We start from the raw sequence: 16,721 nt of genomic DNA on the forward strand, positions 1-16,721 counted from the left end.
AAAGATATTTTAAAAACTGGTTAATGTGTGTCTGCTCATTATAAAAATAAATAAAACCAAATTTAAATTGTTCAAACTCTCATATTGGAAGCATGGCTCTCGCGCAATACAAAAAAAAATTGTGATAATTTTATGAATTTGAGTTTGAATCTTCAATGATTCATGGTCAATTTGTTAGTAATAATCCGACGGTAGAAAATTTTTCACACTCATTTTAGTAAAGAAAAGTAAAAGAGTCATAAAAAAAAATTACATAAAAAAAGAAATAGGAACATCGACTGAGTATATCAAAAGATGTTAAATATAAAAAAGTATAATTATAAAAAATATTTTGTAATCTTCTATTTTTTTTAATTAAATTGGTTTAGTTATAAATATTTACAGCTTGTTTATACATTCAAATTGAATTATTAATGTAAAGTTATTTAAATAAGAATGTTAAAACTTACCAAATTATACATGTATAAAAGAATTGACAATGTAGTATAAATAAATGAAAATCCTAATACAAACACTAGTTGTCACTACTATGTTTTTACTTCGCTATGTCCTGAAAGCATAAGATGAGTTATATGAGATTCAAACTATGAAAAGAAGATGGTGAGAGAGATTCAAGATTGTTGTGTATTATTAATGTATACATTAATTATGCATTCAAAGTGTATTATTTTTATTTAAATAGATGTCAAAACTTATCAAATTTGACAATGTTAATTGAAGGATAGATCAATGAAAATAAGAATGTCAACCTGTAGGTGTCATTACTATGTCCTTTTGCTCTCCTCTTTCTAAAAAAGTGAGGTGGGTGAGATGAGATTCAAACCATGAGAGGAGGATGGTGAAAGAGATTCAAGTTTACACTCTTACAGAATTCACGCCTTTATAAATTTTCACATTCATTTAAAATGACAGGAACAAAAGGCGACCTACTTTTGTCTATCTACTTTTGCTCATTAAGTATGTAATGGATCAAAGAATTGGACCGTTCCACCCTACATGTGACCCAACTAATTATTGAGATAGACAGACCCGATTATTAAGGATTGACAAATTTACAATATGTTCTTACTTGTATTTATTCATTTTGATTAATGGGTTGACCATTCAAGCTTAACCCACTTTTTAATATAAAATAAAAATGAAAAATATTTAATTAAAATAACTTCTTAACTTTGTTTAAATAAAATAAATTATTTTTATTATTTGACTTCATGAATAAAATAGAAGAAAAAAATCTATATAAGCAAATGTAAAGTTTAATCAGTTTAACCAGGTTGTAATGTGTCTCTAATTATTAATTTTCTATTCGTTTACATTTAAGAAACAATTCATCAGCGTACTCTAATATTTTATTTATTGTAAATCAATCCGAAGCTAAAATAAGTAATATTGTTTTATATTCAACAGTATTACTGTAGCGACAATTGAAAAATAAATCCTACTCGTAAAAACTAGTTTTGATTTTTTTTAAGATACATAATTTTTAGTTATTAAAATTTAGAGTTAAAGACTAATTTGTTAGATGTATTTATTGGTTTATTATATTTTTTTGAAATAAAAATATTATTAAAACTAGTTAATGTGTCTACACATTACAAAAATAAATAAAACCAAATCTAAAATGTTCAAACTCTCTTACGGCAAGTATGGTTCTCGCGTAATGAAAAAAAAATGTGATAATTTTATGAAGTTAGTTTATATGTTCAATGATTCAAGGTCAACTTGTTAATAATAATTCACAGTAGAAAATTTTCAAACTCAAGTTAGTAAAAATGGTAAACGAGTCATAGAAAATCAATTATTAAATAAAAAAGGGAATACGAAGATCAAGTGAGTATATGGAAAGGTATTTAAAATAAAAAAGTATAATTATAAATTTTTTTTTTAAACTTTAAGTTTTTTTTTCTTTTTGAATTAAATTTGTTTAGTTATAAATATTTATAATTTTATTGTGTTTGTTTTTACATTCAAAGTCTATTATTAAAGTATAGGAGTTTCAAAACTTACCAAATTATATGTATAGAAAATAATTAACAGCAGCGTAAATGAAAGACAAATCAATAAAAATTACAATAGTAACACGAAATAGGTAGATGTTATTACTGTGTTTCTTTTGCTTTACTCGGTCCTAAGAACTTTAAGTTCACATAATCTTATAGAGTTCATAGTGTTTTTAAAAGCATCACACTCACTTAAAAAGTTACAAACATTATGTAGCCCAACATGTTGTCAGGTTAGATGGGCCAAGTTGGGCCAAGTTATGGATGGGTCAAGTTGGGCTAAGTTATTATGAATTGACAAATTTAAAATATATTACAATTTGTCTTTATTCAATTAGATTAAAGTGTTGACTCCTTAAATCCAATCCTCATTATTTAAATATTTTTAATATAAAAATATATATTTTATTAAATTAACTTTTTAACTTTGTTGAAATAAAATAAATAAACTATTATCAGTATGACTGTATGAATAAAATACAGGGGAAAAATATGTAGAAGCAGCCTTAAGAAAATTTAATTATTTCTTAATTTTATTCAACAAAATCATTGAAAAAATAAATAAAGTTTAATCATTTTAACCAAGTTGTAAAGTAACTTTAATTAATTAATTTTCAATTCGTTTATATTTAAGAAACATTCAATCCAAAGCTAAATAACTAATCTTGATTTATATTCAACATTGTTACTGTAGTGATAATTGAAAAAGAAATCCTACCCGTAAAAATTAGTTTTACATTTTTTTTAAATTCATAATTTTTAATTATTAAAATTTAGAGTTAAAGACTAATTTGTTAAATGTATTTATTTGTTTATTATATTTTATGTGAAATAAAAATACTATTATATCTTGTTAATATGTGTGTACACATTACAAAAATAAATAAAACCAAATTAAAAATGTTCAAACTCTTATTGGAAGCATGGTTATCGGGCAATGAAAAAAAAATGTGATAATTTTATGAAGTTGAGTTTCTATCTTCAATGATTCAAGGTCCAGTTGTTAGTAATAATCGACAGTAGAAAAATTTTCCCACTCAAATTGGTAAAATGTAAAAGAATCATAAAAAAAATAATTAAATAAAAAAATAGAAAGATTGAGTGAGTATATCAAAAGATATTTAAAACAAAAAAGTATAATTTAAAAAAATTATTTTTGTAATCTTTTAATTTTTTATTTTTGAATTAAATTATTTTAATTTTTAATATTTATATATTCTATTGTGTTTGGTTTTACGTTAAGAAATATTTTATTAATGTATAATTGTTTAAATTGAGTGCCAAAACTTATCAAATTATATATACAAAAAATTGATAATATTAAATACAAGAAGAATCAATAAATATCAAAAGACAAACTTGTAGGTGTCCTTAATGTGTTCGGTTATGTTATAAAAAGATAGGAGAATGAGATTTAAACTATAAAAAGAAAAAGAGATTCAAGTTCACAATCTTGTAAAGTTCGCACTCTGAACGGTGAAAGAGATTCAAGTTCAGAATCTCACAAAGTTACGCGCTCGTAAGTTTTCACACTTGTTTAAAAAGACAGAAACATATACAGACCTACTTTTGTTTACTTACTTTTGCTTATTCTGTTGAGTGTGTTATGGGCTAGCGAGTTGGGTCGTCCTGTCCTGTATTTCGTCCATTTAAAAAGATAGAGTGAATTGAGATTTAAACTATAAAAAGAAGATGGTGAAATAGATTCAAGTTCAAATCTCACAAAATTCGCATTTTGGATGGTGAAAAAGATTAAAGTTCAAAGTTTTAAAAGTTTATTTTAAGTTTTCACACTTAAAGAGACAAGAACACAAAGAAACCTGCTTTTGCTTACCGAGTTCAAGTTCACAGTCTTACCGAGTTCACACTCACATTCACTTAAAAGGATAGGAACACAAATAGACCTACTTTTGATTATCTACTTTTACTTTATTAAATGTGTAACTAACCAGTAAGTTGACTGGTCGTAGCTACATGTAACCTAATAGGTTATTAAAAAGACAGAAACACAGACAAACTTACTTTTCTTTACCTACTTTTAATTTATTGAATGAGTAATGAATAACCAAGTTGACTGGTCTTGCCCTGTATATGACTAAAATTGTGAAAGGACTTTAAGTTCACATAATCTTATAGAATTCATAGTGTTTTTGAAAGCCTTCACACTCACTTAAAAAGTTACAAACATTACCTGATCCAACATGTTGTCAGGTTAGATGGGCCAAGTTGGGCCAAGTTATTATAAATTGACAAATTTAAAGTATATTACAATTTGTCTTTATTCAATTAGGTTAAAGTGTTCACTTCTCAAACCCAATCCTCTTTATTTAAATATTTTTAATATAAAAATATATATTTTATTAAATTAACTTTTTAACTTTGTTGAAATAAAATAAATAAACTATTATCAGTATGACTGTATGAATAAAATACAGGGAAAAAATACGTAGAAGCAGCCATAAGAAATTTTAATTATTTCTTAATTTTATTCAACAAAATCATTGAAAAAATAAATAAAGTTTAATCATTTTAACCAAGTTGTAAAGTAACTTTAATTAATTAATTTTCAATTCGTTTATATTTAAGAAACATTCAATCCAAAGCTAAATAACTAACTTGATTTATATTCAACATTGTTACTGTAGTGATAATTGAAAAATAAATCCTACCTCGTAAAAATTAGTTTTGCATTTTTTTTAAATTCATAATTTTTAATTACTAAAATTTAGAGTTAAAGACTAATTTGTTAAATGTATTTATTTGTTTATTATATTTTATGTGAAATAAAAATACTATTATATCTTGTTAATATGTGTGTACACATTACAAAAATAAATAAAACCAAATTTAAAATGTTCAAACTCTCATTGGAAGCATGGTTATCGGGCAATGAAAAAACATGTGATAATTTTATGAAGTTGAGTTTCTATCTTCAATGATTCAAGGTCCAGTTGTTAGTAATAATCGACAGTAGAAAAATTTTCCCACTCAAATTGGTAAAATGTAAAAGAATCATAAAAAAAATAATTAAATAAAAAAATAGAAAGATTGAGTGAGTATATCAAAAGATATTTAAAATAAAAAAGTATAATTTAAAAAAGTTATTTTCGTAATCTTTTAATTTTTTTTATTTTTGAATTAAATTATTTTAATTTTTAATATTTATATATTCTACTATGTTTGTTTTTACGTTAAGAAATGTATTATTAATGTATAATTGTTTAAATCGAGTGCCAAAATTTATCAAATTATATATAAAAAAAATTGATAATATTAAATACAAGAGGAATCAATAAATATCAAAAGGCAAACTTGTAGGTGTCCTTAATGTGTTTGGTTATGTTATAAAAAGATAGGATAGAATGAGATTTAAACTATGAAAAGAAAACGATGAAAGAGATTCAAGTTCACAATCTTGTAAAGTTCGCACTCTGAACGGTGAAAGAGATTCAAGTTCAGAGTCTCACAAAGTTACGCGCTCGTAAGTTTTCACACTTATTTAAAAAGACAGAAACATAGACAGACCTACTTTTGTTTACCTACTTTTGCTTATTCTGTTGAGTGTGTTATGGCTAGGGAGTTGGGTCGTCCTGTCTTGTATTTGGTCCATTTAAAAAGACAGAGTGAATTGAGATTTAAACTATAAGAAGAAGATGGTGAAAGAGATTCAAATTCAAATCTCACAGAATTCGTATTTTGGATGGTGAAAAAGATTCAAGTTCACAAGTTTTAAAAGTTTATTTTAAGTTTTCATAAAGAAACAAGAACACAAAGAAACCTTCATTTTGCTTATTTTGTTGAATATGTAAATGGTTGGTTGGTCTTGTCTACATGTAATTCGTCAAGTTAAAAAGCTAGATAGATTAATTTATTATGGGTTAAAAGATTTAAAAGTATGTCCTAACTTATTAGGCGAACAAACTGACTCAAATCCATTTTATATAAATATTTTTAATATAAAAAATACATATTTCATTAAATTAACTTTTTAACTTTATTTAAATAAACAAATAACTAAATTATTTTTATTATTTCAGTGCACCGAGTGAAACACAAAAAAAAAAAAAGAAGTAAAAACAGCCGTAATACATTTTAATTATTTTTTAATGTTATCCAAAAAAAACATCTAAAAATAGATCTCTGAAGTTTAATCGTTTAACCAGTTTATAAAGTAACTTTAATTATTATTTTTCGATTCGTTTACATTTCAGAAACATTTCATCCACTTTACTCTAATGTTTTATTTATTTTAAATCAACCCAAAGCTAAAATAACTAATCTTGATTTATATTCAACATCCTTACTGTAGTGATAATTGAAAAGCAAATCCTACCCGTAAAAACTAGTTTTGCATTATTTTTAAGATTCATAATTTTTAATTTTTAAAATTGTAAGTTAAAGACTAATTTGCCAAATGTATTTATTGGTTTATTATATTTTATGTGAAATAAAAATATTATTAAAACTGGTTAATATGTGTGCACACATTACAAAAATAAATAAAAACAAATTTAAAGTGTTGAAACTCTTATTCGAAGCATGGTTCTCGCGCAATGAAAAATAAATGTGATAATTTTATGAAGTTGAGTATATTCAAGGATTCATGGTCAAGTTGTTGATAATAATCATTTTCGCACTCAAATTAGAAAAAGTAAAAAAGTTATAGAAAAAAAAATGGAAAAGAGAATAGGAAAATTGAGTGAGTATATCCAAAATATATATAAAATAAATAATTCATTGTCATAACAACTCTAATTAAAAGATATTTTATGACTAATTTCATGGTTACATAATTAAGTACATGTAAGTTTTTCAAACAAATATTTTGTATATGTTTTCATACTTATTCTATTCATATTTTCATATAAAACAAAAAACTCCATCCTTTAATACTCCTTATTATTATTTGCAAGATTCTCTATACCTAATAAGGTATATCATCCATCACCAAATCAAGAAAAAGAATAAATTAGTAAAAAATTTAAATAATTCTACATGTAATAATTCATCATTAACTTAAAACAACACTAGTAAGGAATCAAATATTTATCACATATTTATAGTTTAATCATCATAACACAACCTTCATGACTCAATCACGCCATAAACATTTAATAAGTTTTAGTTGAATAATTTTATTAATGTCAGTAATTAATTTTTTTATAAGCGCTTGCATGAATTGTTTTCTATAACACCATCTTATTGTTCTTTTACCAAATAATCTTATCATTGAACAAAAATTACCATTCAATTGAATTAAAATTTAAATTTTCTATCATTCAAAAGACATTCCATCTAACAAATAAGTTCATATTCTATAATATATATATATATATATATATATATATATATATATATATATATATATATATATATATATTAAATCCATAATATCACAAAACAAAAAACTCTGCTGTCCCTCTATTTCTCTTTATCATCACTCGCAATATTCTTCACTCACATATAAGATATAAACGTTGTACGTAAAAAAAATCAAACCATAACAAAAAAACAAAGGTAAACTAGTGAAAAATTTAATAAATTATACATGTAATAATTCATCATCAAATTAAAAACAATTTTTTTATGAGTGCTTATATAGATTGTTTTCTATAACATAATCTTATTGTTTTTCTTTAACCAAAAGAACAAAATTTACTGTACAATTTAATTAGATGGTAAATTCTCTACTATTGAAAAGACTATATATCTAACAAGTAAATACATATTCTATAATATATACACATTATTTCTATATTTTCACATGAAACAAAATCTCTCTACTTCTCCTTGTTATCACTTGCAAGATTCTCTACGTATAACATATGATTATTATAGATAAATGAAAAACCAAATCATAACAAAAAACAATGGTAAATTATTGAAAATTTAAACAATTCTACATATAATACTTCATTGTCAACTTAAAACAACATTTATGAAGAAACAAATGTCTATCATATAACATAGTTCTCATTGTTTAGTCATCACAACATAACTTTCATGACTTAGTCACAACATAAACATTTGACGAGTTTTAGTTGAATATTTTTTTTAATGCCACTCATAATTAATTTTTTTATGAGTGATTGTTTTCTATAACACCACCTTATTATTTTCTTTTACCAAATATTCTTATCATTGAAAAAATTTACCAATTGAATTACATTTTAAATTATCTATAATTTTTGAATTATCTATAATTCAAAAGACTATCCATCTAACAAATAATTACATATTCTTTAGTAATATCAATCAAATATATTAAATATAGTATCATATTCTAAATAGAAGGGATTGTTTTAACATGTGTATGGAAGAATTGGATATACGAATCAACTTGGTTCGAGTGTTTCTTTCTGCACTCCACTTTTTTTTCCTACACTCCAAACTTTTCCCCTTTCTCATTTTACCCCCCAATAATACTCTGGATCATGTAATCCGGTAAAAATATTTGTTAATCGGAATGGTTACTTCGAAAGGTTGTCCCATATATGGGAGTGAATATCAGATCATTAAATCCGGAAGGTGTAAGAACCAAAATGTGAGATAAAAATTAGAGGAAGTGCTTAATGACTAATCTTGTTAATATGTTTGTGTTCTGGATTGTTGAAGAATTGAAAGCTTCTAGAGTTGATTAGCATTAAAATGATGCATTTGTTGTAAAATAAGAACTAAAACTACTTATTAAGATAATTAATTAACTTGATAATATATTGTTTATTAAATTTTTATACGAAAAAAAATATAGATTAATTAACCAGTTTTAACTTTATATATTTTATAAAAATGTTAAAAGTGTTCAGATGTTACACAGACAAATATAATTTTAACATTAACAATATCATACCAATAACTTTATCAAAGAATCCAACACAAGCAACATGTACAAGAGATCACTGTCCCCTGTATCCTGCAACTCTGTTTCATAGTATCTATATGCAAGTGTCAAGCTGACTTCATGAAACAGAGAATAAGAATTAATATACAGACACATTTGCTAAATCAAGCATCAAAACTATGCAGCAGCCACATCTCACGTAGCATCTCTGCTTCAAATGTTTTGTGAATCATTATTGCACTGTACTGTATGCGAAAACTTTGATCAACTAGTGAATGCAGCACTCCAATACCGAAGAAATAATCTTTTTCATTGATATCCCTAAATGCTGTTTGTGAGACTTGATATGAGGGTATAGTCCCAAAACATGCTCTGGCATAAAATCATGGCGTGTCAGAATCCCCACAACTGGAGGTCTCTGCAAAAGAAGTTGTAATGTTAAATTGGAAATGTGTTTGACAAAACAGCTTAACTAATTACTTCTTCATTAAACTAAGTTGTAATGTAAAATTAAAATACCTCAGCTTATGGACTAAAGTGATTAATATGCAATGATTAATGAATTACTTATATATTACTTTCATTACTTTAGGAACTGTTTATGAGATATGGTCCTAATTCAAGGAAAAAAATTGATGTTATAACAGTCTTTGATGGGAGAAAAAGCATTATACATACCCCTTGGCTCTTGGGAACAACACACATGTGCCTGAGTCCATGTTGGCGGAAAATGATAGCAGCTTTGCCAAGTGGCATTGTCTCAACCACAGTGTAAGGAGAAGCATTGGTTATGGGATGGAGATCAACATACATATCCATTTCTTCCTCATCAATATCAATATCCTCTAGTTGGATACCCTTTCCTGATCCTGCCTTTCCAAAATCTAAAGTAGAAATTCTCTGGAAGCTACTTTGATCTATGAAATCCTTAGAATTTGAGAAAATCTTCTCCTTCAGCAACACTAGTAAATGAGACCTCAGTACAACCCCACATAATTCTGGTGCATCTGTGAAAGGTGGTTCATCAATGACAGGAAATCCATTATGCCCTGTAGCATTCAAAGCATGCCATATAATGCCAACCTTTTCAACGCCAGAAAAGGTAATCAATGGACCTGAAACAACATCACGAGCAACTAAATTCTTCATGTAAGGTTCTGCATGAGCCTCCAAATAAGGAAGTCCTTTGATCTGAAGTATTAGATCATAAACACCCTTGTTGAAGCTGTCAGCCACAGTTTTTGAGACTAACAAGACCAACATCACAAGTGGAAGTAACAAGAGATCATTGGTGAGCTCAAGCAATATGACACAAATAGAAACTGTCATTCTCATGGTGCCACCAAGGAAGGAAGCGGCTCCAAGTAGGGCAAAGAGTCCTCTGTCAAGTCCTGTGATCGGTTCAAAGATCCGGCTAACAAGACGGCCGTAGGTAGCACCAGCAAGTATCACAGGAATGAAGAGCCCGGATGGAATGGCAATACCATAAGTGATTATCCCAAGACAGTAAATAGTAGCAAAGTAGATAAACAAACTGGAAATATGAAACTCTTTGTTTATCTTGGGGCTGAGTAGATTACGAATAGCATCATCATTGGTGTTCAGAAAGAGGGAAGCAAGATCATTGTAGTATCCTGGAGGGCATTGAAAGTTTTGATATTCTCCAGACTCATCGATAGAGGGACAGGCCATTGTTGAACTAGAAGGACAGGGAATGCAGTGTGCAACCCATGGCAAGAAATAAAAGCAACATGATGTCAAAAGAGCAACTGTCACAACAAGAGAGATTTTGAAAGCTGGACCTTTTCTGCCACAACAAAAGAAAGGGGTCATTAGTTACATTGTCAATACATTATATTATACTACCAGTACTAGTTTGATCTGGCTCTTGTAAAGTGAGCAGATTAGTGAAGTGAGAAAGTAAGGATGCATCCATCCTTGATTTAAAGTGGCTAAGTTTCCAAGGTACTATTCTAATTTAATCAAGGATAGATGCATCCTTTTTCTCTCTCATTTTATCGGTATGATGCAGCAAGTAGATAACTTTGAATGTGAGACATACTCATTGATGATGCTATATGTTCGAACAACTTTATCCACAAGGTAATTATATATGCTTCCGAGAATTCCACCAACGGCTCCCAAAAGTAGTACTGCAAGTATATCACTAGCACTATATGTTATATTGGCTGAACCAACATCATACATTATCAAACCACCTGCACCAAATAGCCCACATTTTCCTGTGGCACAAAACTGAATTGCAACTCTTAAAACAACAGCAACTACTGCAGTTGTGAAGAACGTCCTCCAAAGAAGTGCACTCCGCCACCTGAAAGTGTGCCCCATGGAAAAAAATGTTCAGTTTTCTAAAATTGCAATAATTTAGACGAAGCATAGTTTCTTTCAAAATTCTTTTAAATATAAGGTGTATAACCTTTATGCAAAGAACAATCAAGCACTTAAGGCATAAAGTAGAAGATATATTATGCAGACATCATCTTTGTTTGTCCAAGGGAAAGAAACAAAATCTTAATATACATTTCCAGGCAAGGACTATGTTAAGCATTAAAAACATTGTAATTCGTGAAGAGTTAAATATGTTCGTGGTTTCTAAACTTGGATACAAAATTAGAATTCAATCTTGTCTCAAACTTCGATACATTTTGGTTCCAAACTTTAAAATTGAGTGAAAATAGTCCTGTTAACCCAACAAATTAATTTCTTTTATGTTTTAAATAGCCTTCCAGGCTAACATTTAAACTTGAACGTGTCAAATGATATAAACAGCTCAAACACTAGTCTGAAAAACCTTTTGACACGTTAAAAAAATTTAATTCAGTTGGATTAGAAGGACTATATCTATTAATTTTAAAAGTTTAGAAACTAAATTATATCAAAGTTAGAGACAAGAACGAATTCCAATTTTACATTAAAGTTTAATGACTAAAAATATATTTAACACTTTTAGAATATTGACTGCTTTACAGGGGTAGCAAAGAAGCTTCCTGTCCATTTGCATAAATTTTTCAGTCACAAGATCTTCACAAGAAGTCTCTGTACTTTAAGTAATACAGTAATCATGACATGAAGCATTCAGTTTCATCACGTACATGATGACTTCAGATTCTTCCTAATTTGGTTATATCATCTTACTTAATCATCATAAATTGTTAAACATATTGAAGCTATTCATCAATTCATTGATCATTCTACCAAGTAAACCTTATTTATTACACCAACACCAGCTCCATATGGTAACCGCTTAGTTGCCCGTTTTCTTTTCAATTTTTATTCTATCAGGCAGACTACTAATTCTGACATCTATGTAATTCTGATATCTTAGAAGTTACCCTCTTTACACACTAATGATTACAGATTAAAGATTACTATTCATGTCATTTAACTGCTTCTTTTCAATAAACATCTCTTCATTTAACTCAGCCAGACACCTTCCTAGCAAAAAATTCAAACCTCGGTTCATTACGTTGTAAGGGACTAGCCCATTTGCTAGACACAATCCTTGTTGGTTGCTTTTCAATTAACATCTTATACTGCTTATATTAGAATATAATATTTGTTTGCTATTGATAGTTTGAGATTGTAGAGATTTTCTTTCAACTAGAATTACAAATTTGCAATGTAAAGATACCATGAAGTTAGAAGAGAGAAATTTCTTAGCAGAAATATATACCATGAAGCTGCCTCTTCAAGGGCAAAGAGGACACCACCTACTGGTGCACGAAAGGCAGCAGCAACACCAGCAGCTGCACCACAAGTAATCATGTCTCGCCGGTCTCGGTCGTTTTTGAAAAATCTAAGCCAACTGCAAGTCAAGTGATACTTGCGAGATCCACCCTGTCCCAATAAAGAAGCTATGCATGCACCTGTATGTACCATAGGTCCCTCTTTTCCCACCACAAATCCAGCAGAAACTCCAAGGATGGAACCAAATATCTGTCACAGTTTTCCATAGATTTTATACAGAAATTGAATATTCACCAAGTAAAACATTTCAATTTGTTCTTAACACTAAAAAGGAAAAACAGACCACTTGATGCATCAGTAACTGATCAAGAAAAGTTAAGATCGTCAATGAATTTGGGATGTTGAGAATTCAAAAGTGAGTTTAAGTCCAACATTAGATAGAGAAGAGAAAGCTAAACATCATATAAAAAAGAAGACTTGTAAATTCATTGACTTAAGATTTTTGGTGAAAGTAGTGTCAATGCTTTATATGGATTGAGCTCATGTCATATTTACGTAATCTCTCCTAGCAAATTCTTTCAAAAGATTCATCGATGATATTAGAGTTCTTGGCGACACATGTCATCCATACTACACCTCTTTGGCAGAAACATTTAGTTGTTGGGATTGTATCCTCTGAAGAAATCTTAACAACATTTTCAACATATATGATTATGTGAAATTTATTATCCATTGCTTAACGACTAGATCAAAGAAAATAACTTATATCTGTGGAAGAAAGAATTATCTTTTGAATTTGATGGGCAATTTGTCATAGTTTATTCTACTCTTATTCACTATCAGCATAGAATGAGGATAAGTTTTTTATTGCTTAGCCATTGAAGTAGATATCATGTCAAGAAACAAATTCATCCCAAAGTTTAAGTGTAGACACTGGAATAGGTTTTATTTTATCTCTTAACATTTAATATGTGTATCTTCTCCATGTTATTTTAAAGAAATAAATAAGAGTGAAAGGGTAGAAAAATCAGTAAAAGAAACACCAAACATGTCCGCAATAAGCAGTATGCAATACAATAGCCTATCTTGAATAATTAATAAACTGTATTAACATTTCCTTGGTAATATCGCCTGGATTGAACCCTTTCAAATAGAAAGAAATACAGTAAAAGGCTTACTCAAAAGATAATATTCACTCTTTTCACAAAAATTCTTTCTTCTAAAATAGAAAGCTGATGTAATTTTCATTTGTTCAAGATGTTACTCAAACTTTATCTGTGTGCTCATGCTAAGTCAAAAGAATCAGAGCAGAGTTAGACTTAGTTCTACCATTGCATTATTACTTACCTTTACCAAAAGGGTGCTGGGAGCCAATATATAGTGAGCATCCACGCCATTGAGATATGCTTTTACCTCTGGAATTCCAGAGCCTGCCGCTGCTGGAGCAATGAAAGCACAAAGTGCAGCAGCTGCTGCTGCTAAACATACATTCACACCAGCATATGCTAAAAATGCCTCAAGATATCTGCACTGGAACTTCTAATCTGTGAGAATACATGAACAGTAATGCCCGCCAACCATAACCACTTAACAAGGATTGTGGAGTTTCCTGAGGAGAAACATTGATAAAAGTCCTTGTACATATATATTATTCATCTTATACATCTTATACATTTTTATTTAATGTAGAACTTTTAACTCACATTAAATTCCTAATAGGATCTGTGATAACTGATAAGAAATGATTTGAATCAAGGCCCCAAAATAACTTCTTCAAGGGTTTGTTCATTAATTTGGTGAATTATGATGGAAAACTCAACAAGCATACAATATCGAGAAAGACTAAACAAAAGGGCAGTATAAGAGAAAAAGAGTACGTAGTTACAAATCGCAATACATTTATTACTTATTTTTAAAAGCATACTATACAATAGATCCATTTAAGTCGGTAAGCACATGGCACATGGCCTATAAACCAATAATTTTGATCAAAGACTTTTTCTGTACTTAGGAATAAAACATTTCCAATGCTTTACTGTCTGGAAAAATGGACAGAAGCACGAAAAGCATTAGAGAAATATTACAAACTTATGTTTCATGAAAAAGCAACTTAGGAAAGACACAATTAGCATTCTCACAAAGAATCAATACGCAAGACATCCGGTTGGAGCAACAAGCTCACCTGTTTTTAGACATGAGAGTGGTGGTGAGAAGCAGCTTGAAACCGGCTATGTTCTCAACTGCAAAACTGTTAAAGAAGCCAACCAATCCAGTGCCTAATCCAATAAGAAGAGCAAATACCCACTTAAGCACCGTATATTGGATTTTCTCAAACTTCTCTCTGGACCTCCAGTCATGCTTCAATATCTCATTATAGAAAATCCTGAAATTGAAGAATAAGTATACTAGCATCTTTGCTAATTCCTTCAGCAGCTAATAAAAAATCCTGAAATGTTCATAACAAAAAGAAACGCAGGCTGCTTACTCATAGTCAAGGCTTTCAATAGGGCTAAGGTTGGAACCAACTATAGCGATCTGTGAAGTGGTGTTGGTCCTCTTCACAAGAAGTGGCTTTGTATGAGACAAGCTTCTGTCAGATAACCCTGACCAGTACCTTCTGTTTTCCTCATTCCCATCCAACAGACCTTCAATTTCTATGTCATGCTCATAGTTACCATGGTTCACATCATCTTCTTTATTCATCTTCCCAGCTGTGTCATAAAAGGAGCTTAGTTTATGGCAGATGTATAATTATCAGTCAGAACCTGCAAATCATGTGGTGTGTCTGCTCAAAATTATGGCAAATCCAACCCCAGTTTCAACATTTTACAGCTGAAAGCACTATCCTTGAAAAACTGACTCTTTCAACAAAAGGGGTCATAGGAAAATTCTCCCACCACAAACTAATGGCTCCTCAACCCAGAAGAACCAAATCCTGGATATGCCCACCCCAAATGCAAACACATTGTGACAGTAAACAAAAAGAATAAAAGAAACAGCTTGAGCAGGATAGAGAAGCTCTCAAATGATAGAAGTAGCAGAGTTCATTGAATTGAGCACTGAAATGAAAGAAGTAGCAGAGTTTACCTTCTTTCACAGCAATCAATGACCCTTCTAGTTCTTGCAAGTGTTCCAATTCTGGAGATCACCTCAAGAGAAAGTTCGTTATCAGAGCGTCCCTTTGAAAAGCCAAAATGATTGCATAAGATTAGTAATATGCATACAAGACACTCAATAATTCCTTACAACGAATTATAATTATGACAACAAAGACTTTTCTCCTTTTACTCTATTGATGCAGGAAAAAAAAACAACCACAAAAACAGCAAATTCAAAACACAGTATTATTCATCTGTGGGAAAATGTTAAAATTGTATTCTTACATATGCTATAATTAAAAAACATATGTTCAATTTATTCCTGTCTTTTCCTCACTTTAATTTATTATAATTTTTTACTAATGATTTTCTTAACTGACCTCTTAGAAAAGAAAAGAAGATATTTAAACTTGCTTACTTGGCAACATGAAATTATCTGCTGTAATATAGTTGAATTTTAAAGAAAAAGACTAATGATAGGAAGACACGTATTTTCTCATCTGTTTGGATGAACTAACATCTTCTTCATGCTTTTAGTAATTCCTTTGACCAAAAAAATATAACAGTTTGTCTATTTTTCTATTATATGATTTAAATGCACCAAAAGATATATTTGACTTTTCTGTCAGTTTTGTCAGCAATCATGAAGTAAGTACATTATTTTTTTTTTTTTAAGAACGATAATGCTGGTGACGACATTAACATGTTCAGGTAAGACAACTTGGTTTGTAGTAGATTTTCAGGTTTCAATTTGCAGTTAACACAAAGTGCTGACATAGTGCTACCCCACTCTTACATTATCCATAGTCTTTTCTATATTATATTACTTCAATTATTTTTAAATAAGAAGCTAATTCCAAACAAGATGCCAACTCATAATTTAATATGCAGATTAATGTTATTTATGTTATTTTTATTCACTAACTTTTTTTTTAATTATTGATATTTATACATTGTTTCAATATCAAGTACGTGTTTCAATATCAAGTACGTTAATGATATTTTTAAAATTAATTATAATATTATTCATTTTGAAATAATCATAGTTTTATCTTTAAAATATGTTTAAAAAAA

At 28.8% G+C, this 16,721-nt stretch overlaps 1 protein-coding gene across 1 annotated transcript; it reads right to left on the reverse strand.

The window, feature by feature from the left end:
• Positions 1 to 8,824: 8,824 nt before the first annotated feature.
• On the reverse strand, positions 8,825 to 15,794 carry LOC124845959 (chloride channel protein CLC-c-like). The gene is made up of 8 exons (XM_047323150.2): positions 15,637 to 15,794; positions 15,035 to 15,260; positions 14,732 to 14,932; positions 13,897 to 14,074; positions 12,536 to 12,798; positions 10,904 to 11,173; positions 9,520 to 10,648; positions 8,825 to 9,259 (listed from the first exon to the last, which is right to left on the reverse strand). Exons 2-8 carry the CDS (start codon positions 15,250 to 15,252, stop codon positions 9,110 to 9,112), a joined length of 2,409 nt encoding a protein of 802 aa, XP_047179106.2. The 5' UTR covers positions 15,253 to 15,260; positions 15,637 to 15,794; the 3' UTR covers positions 8,825 to 9,109.
• Positions 15,795 to 16,721: the final 927 nt, after the last annotated feature.

The sequence above is a fragment of the Vigna umbellata genome, chromosome 4 (assembly GCF_029865625.1).
Source record: "Vigna umbellata cultivar VRB3 chromosome 4, Vumbellata_1.0, whole genome shotgun sequence".
In the NCBI taxonomy this organism is placed as follows: domain Eukaryota; kingdom Viridiplantae; phylum Streptophyta; class Magnoliopsida; order Fabales; family Fabaceae; genus Vigna; species Vigna umbellata.

Coding starts and splice junctions, on each gene's coding strand:
- LOC124845959 (XM_047323150.2), bottom strand. CDS start 15,252: ATGAATAAAGAAGATGATGTGAACCATGGTAACTATGAGCATGACATA. Junction 11,174..12,535: donor CTTGAAGAGGCAGCTTCATG/GTATATATTTCT, acceptor GCACACTTTCAG/GTGGCGGAGTGCACTTCTTT. Junction 10,649..10,903: donor ACATATAGCATCATCAATGA/GTATGTCTCACA, acceptor TTGTTGTGGCAG/AAAAGGTCCAGCTTTCAAAA.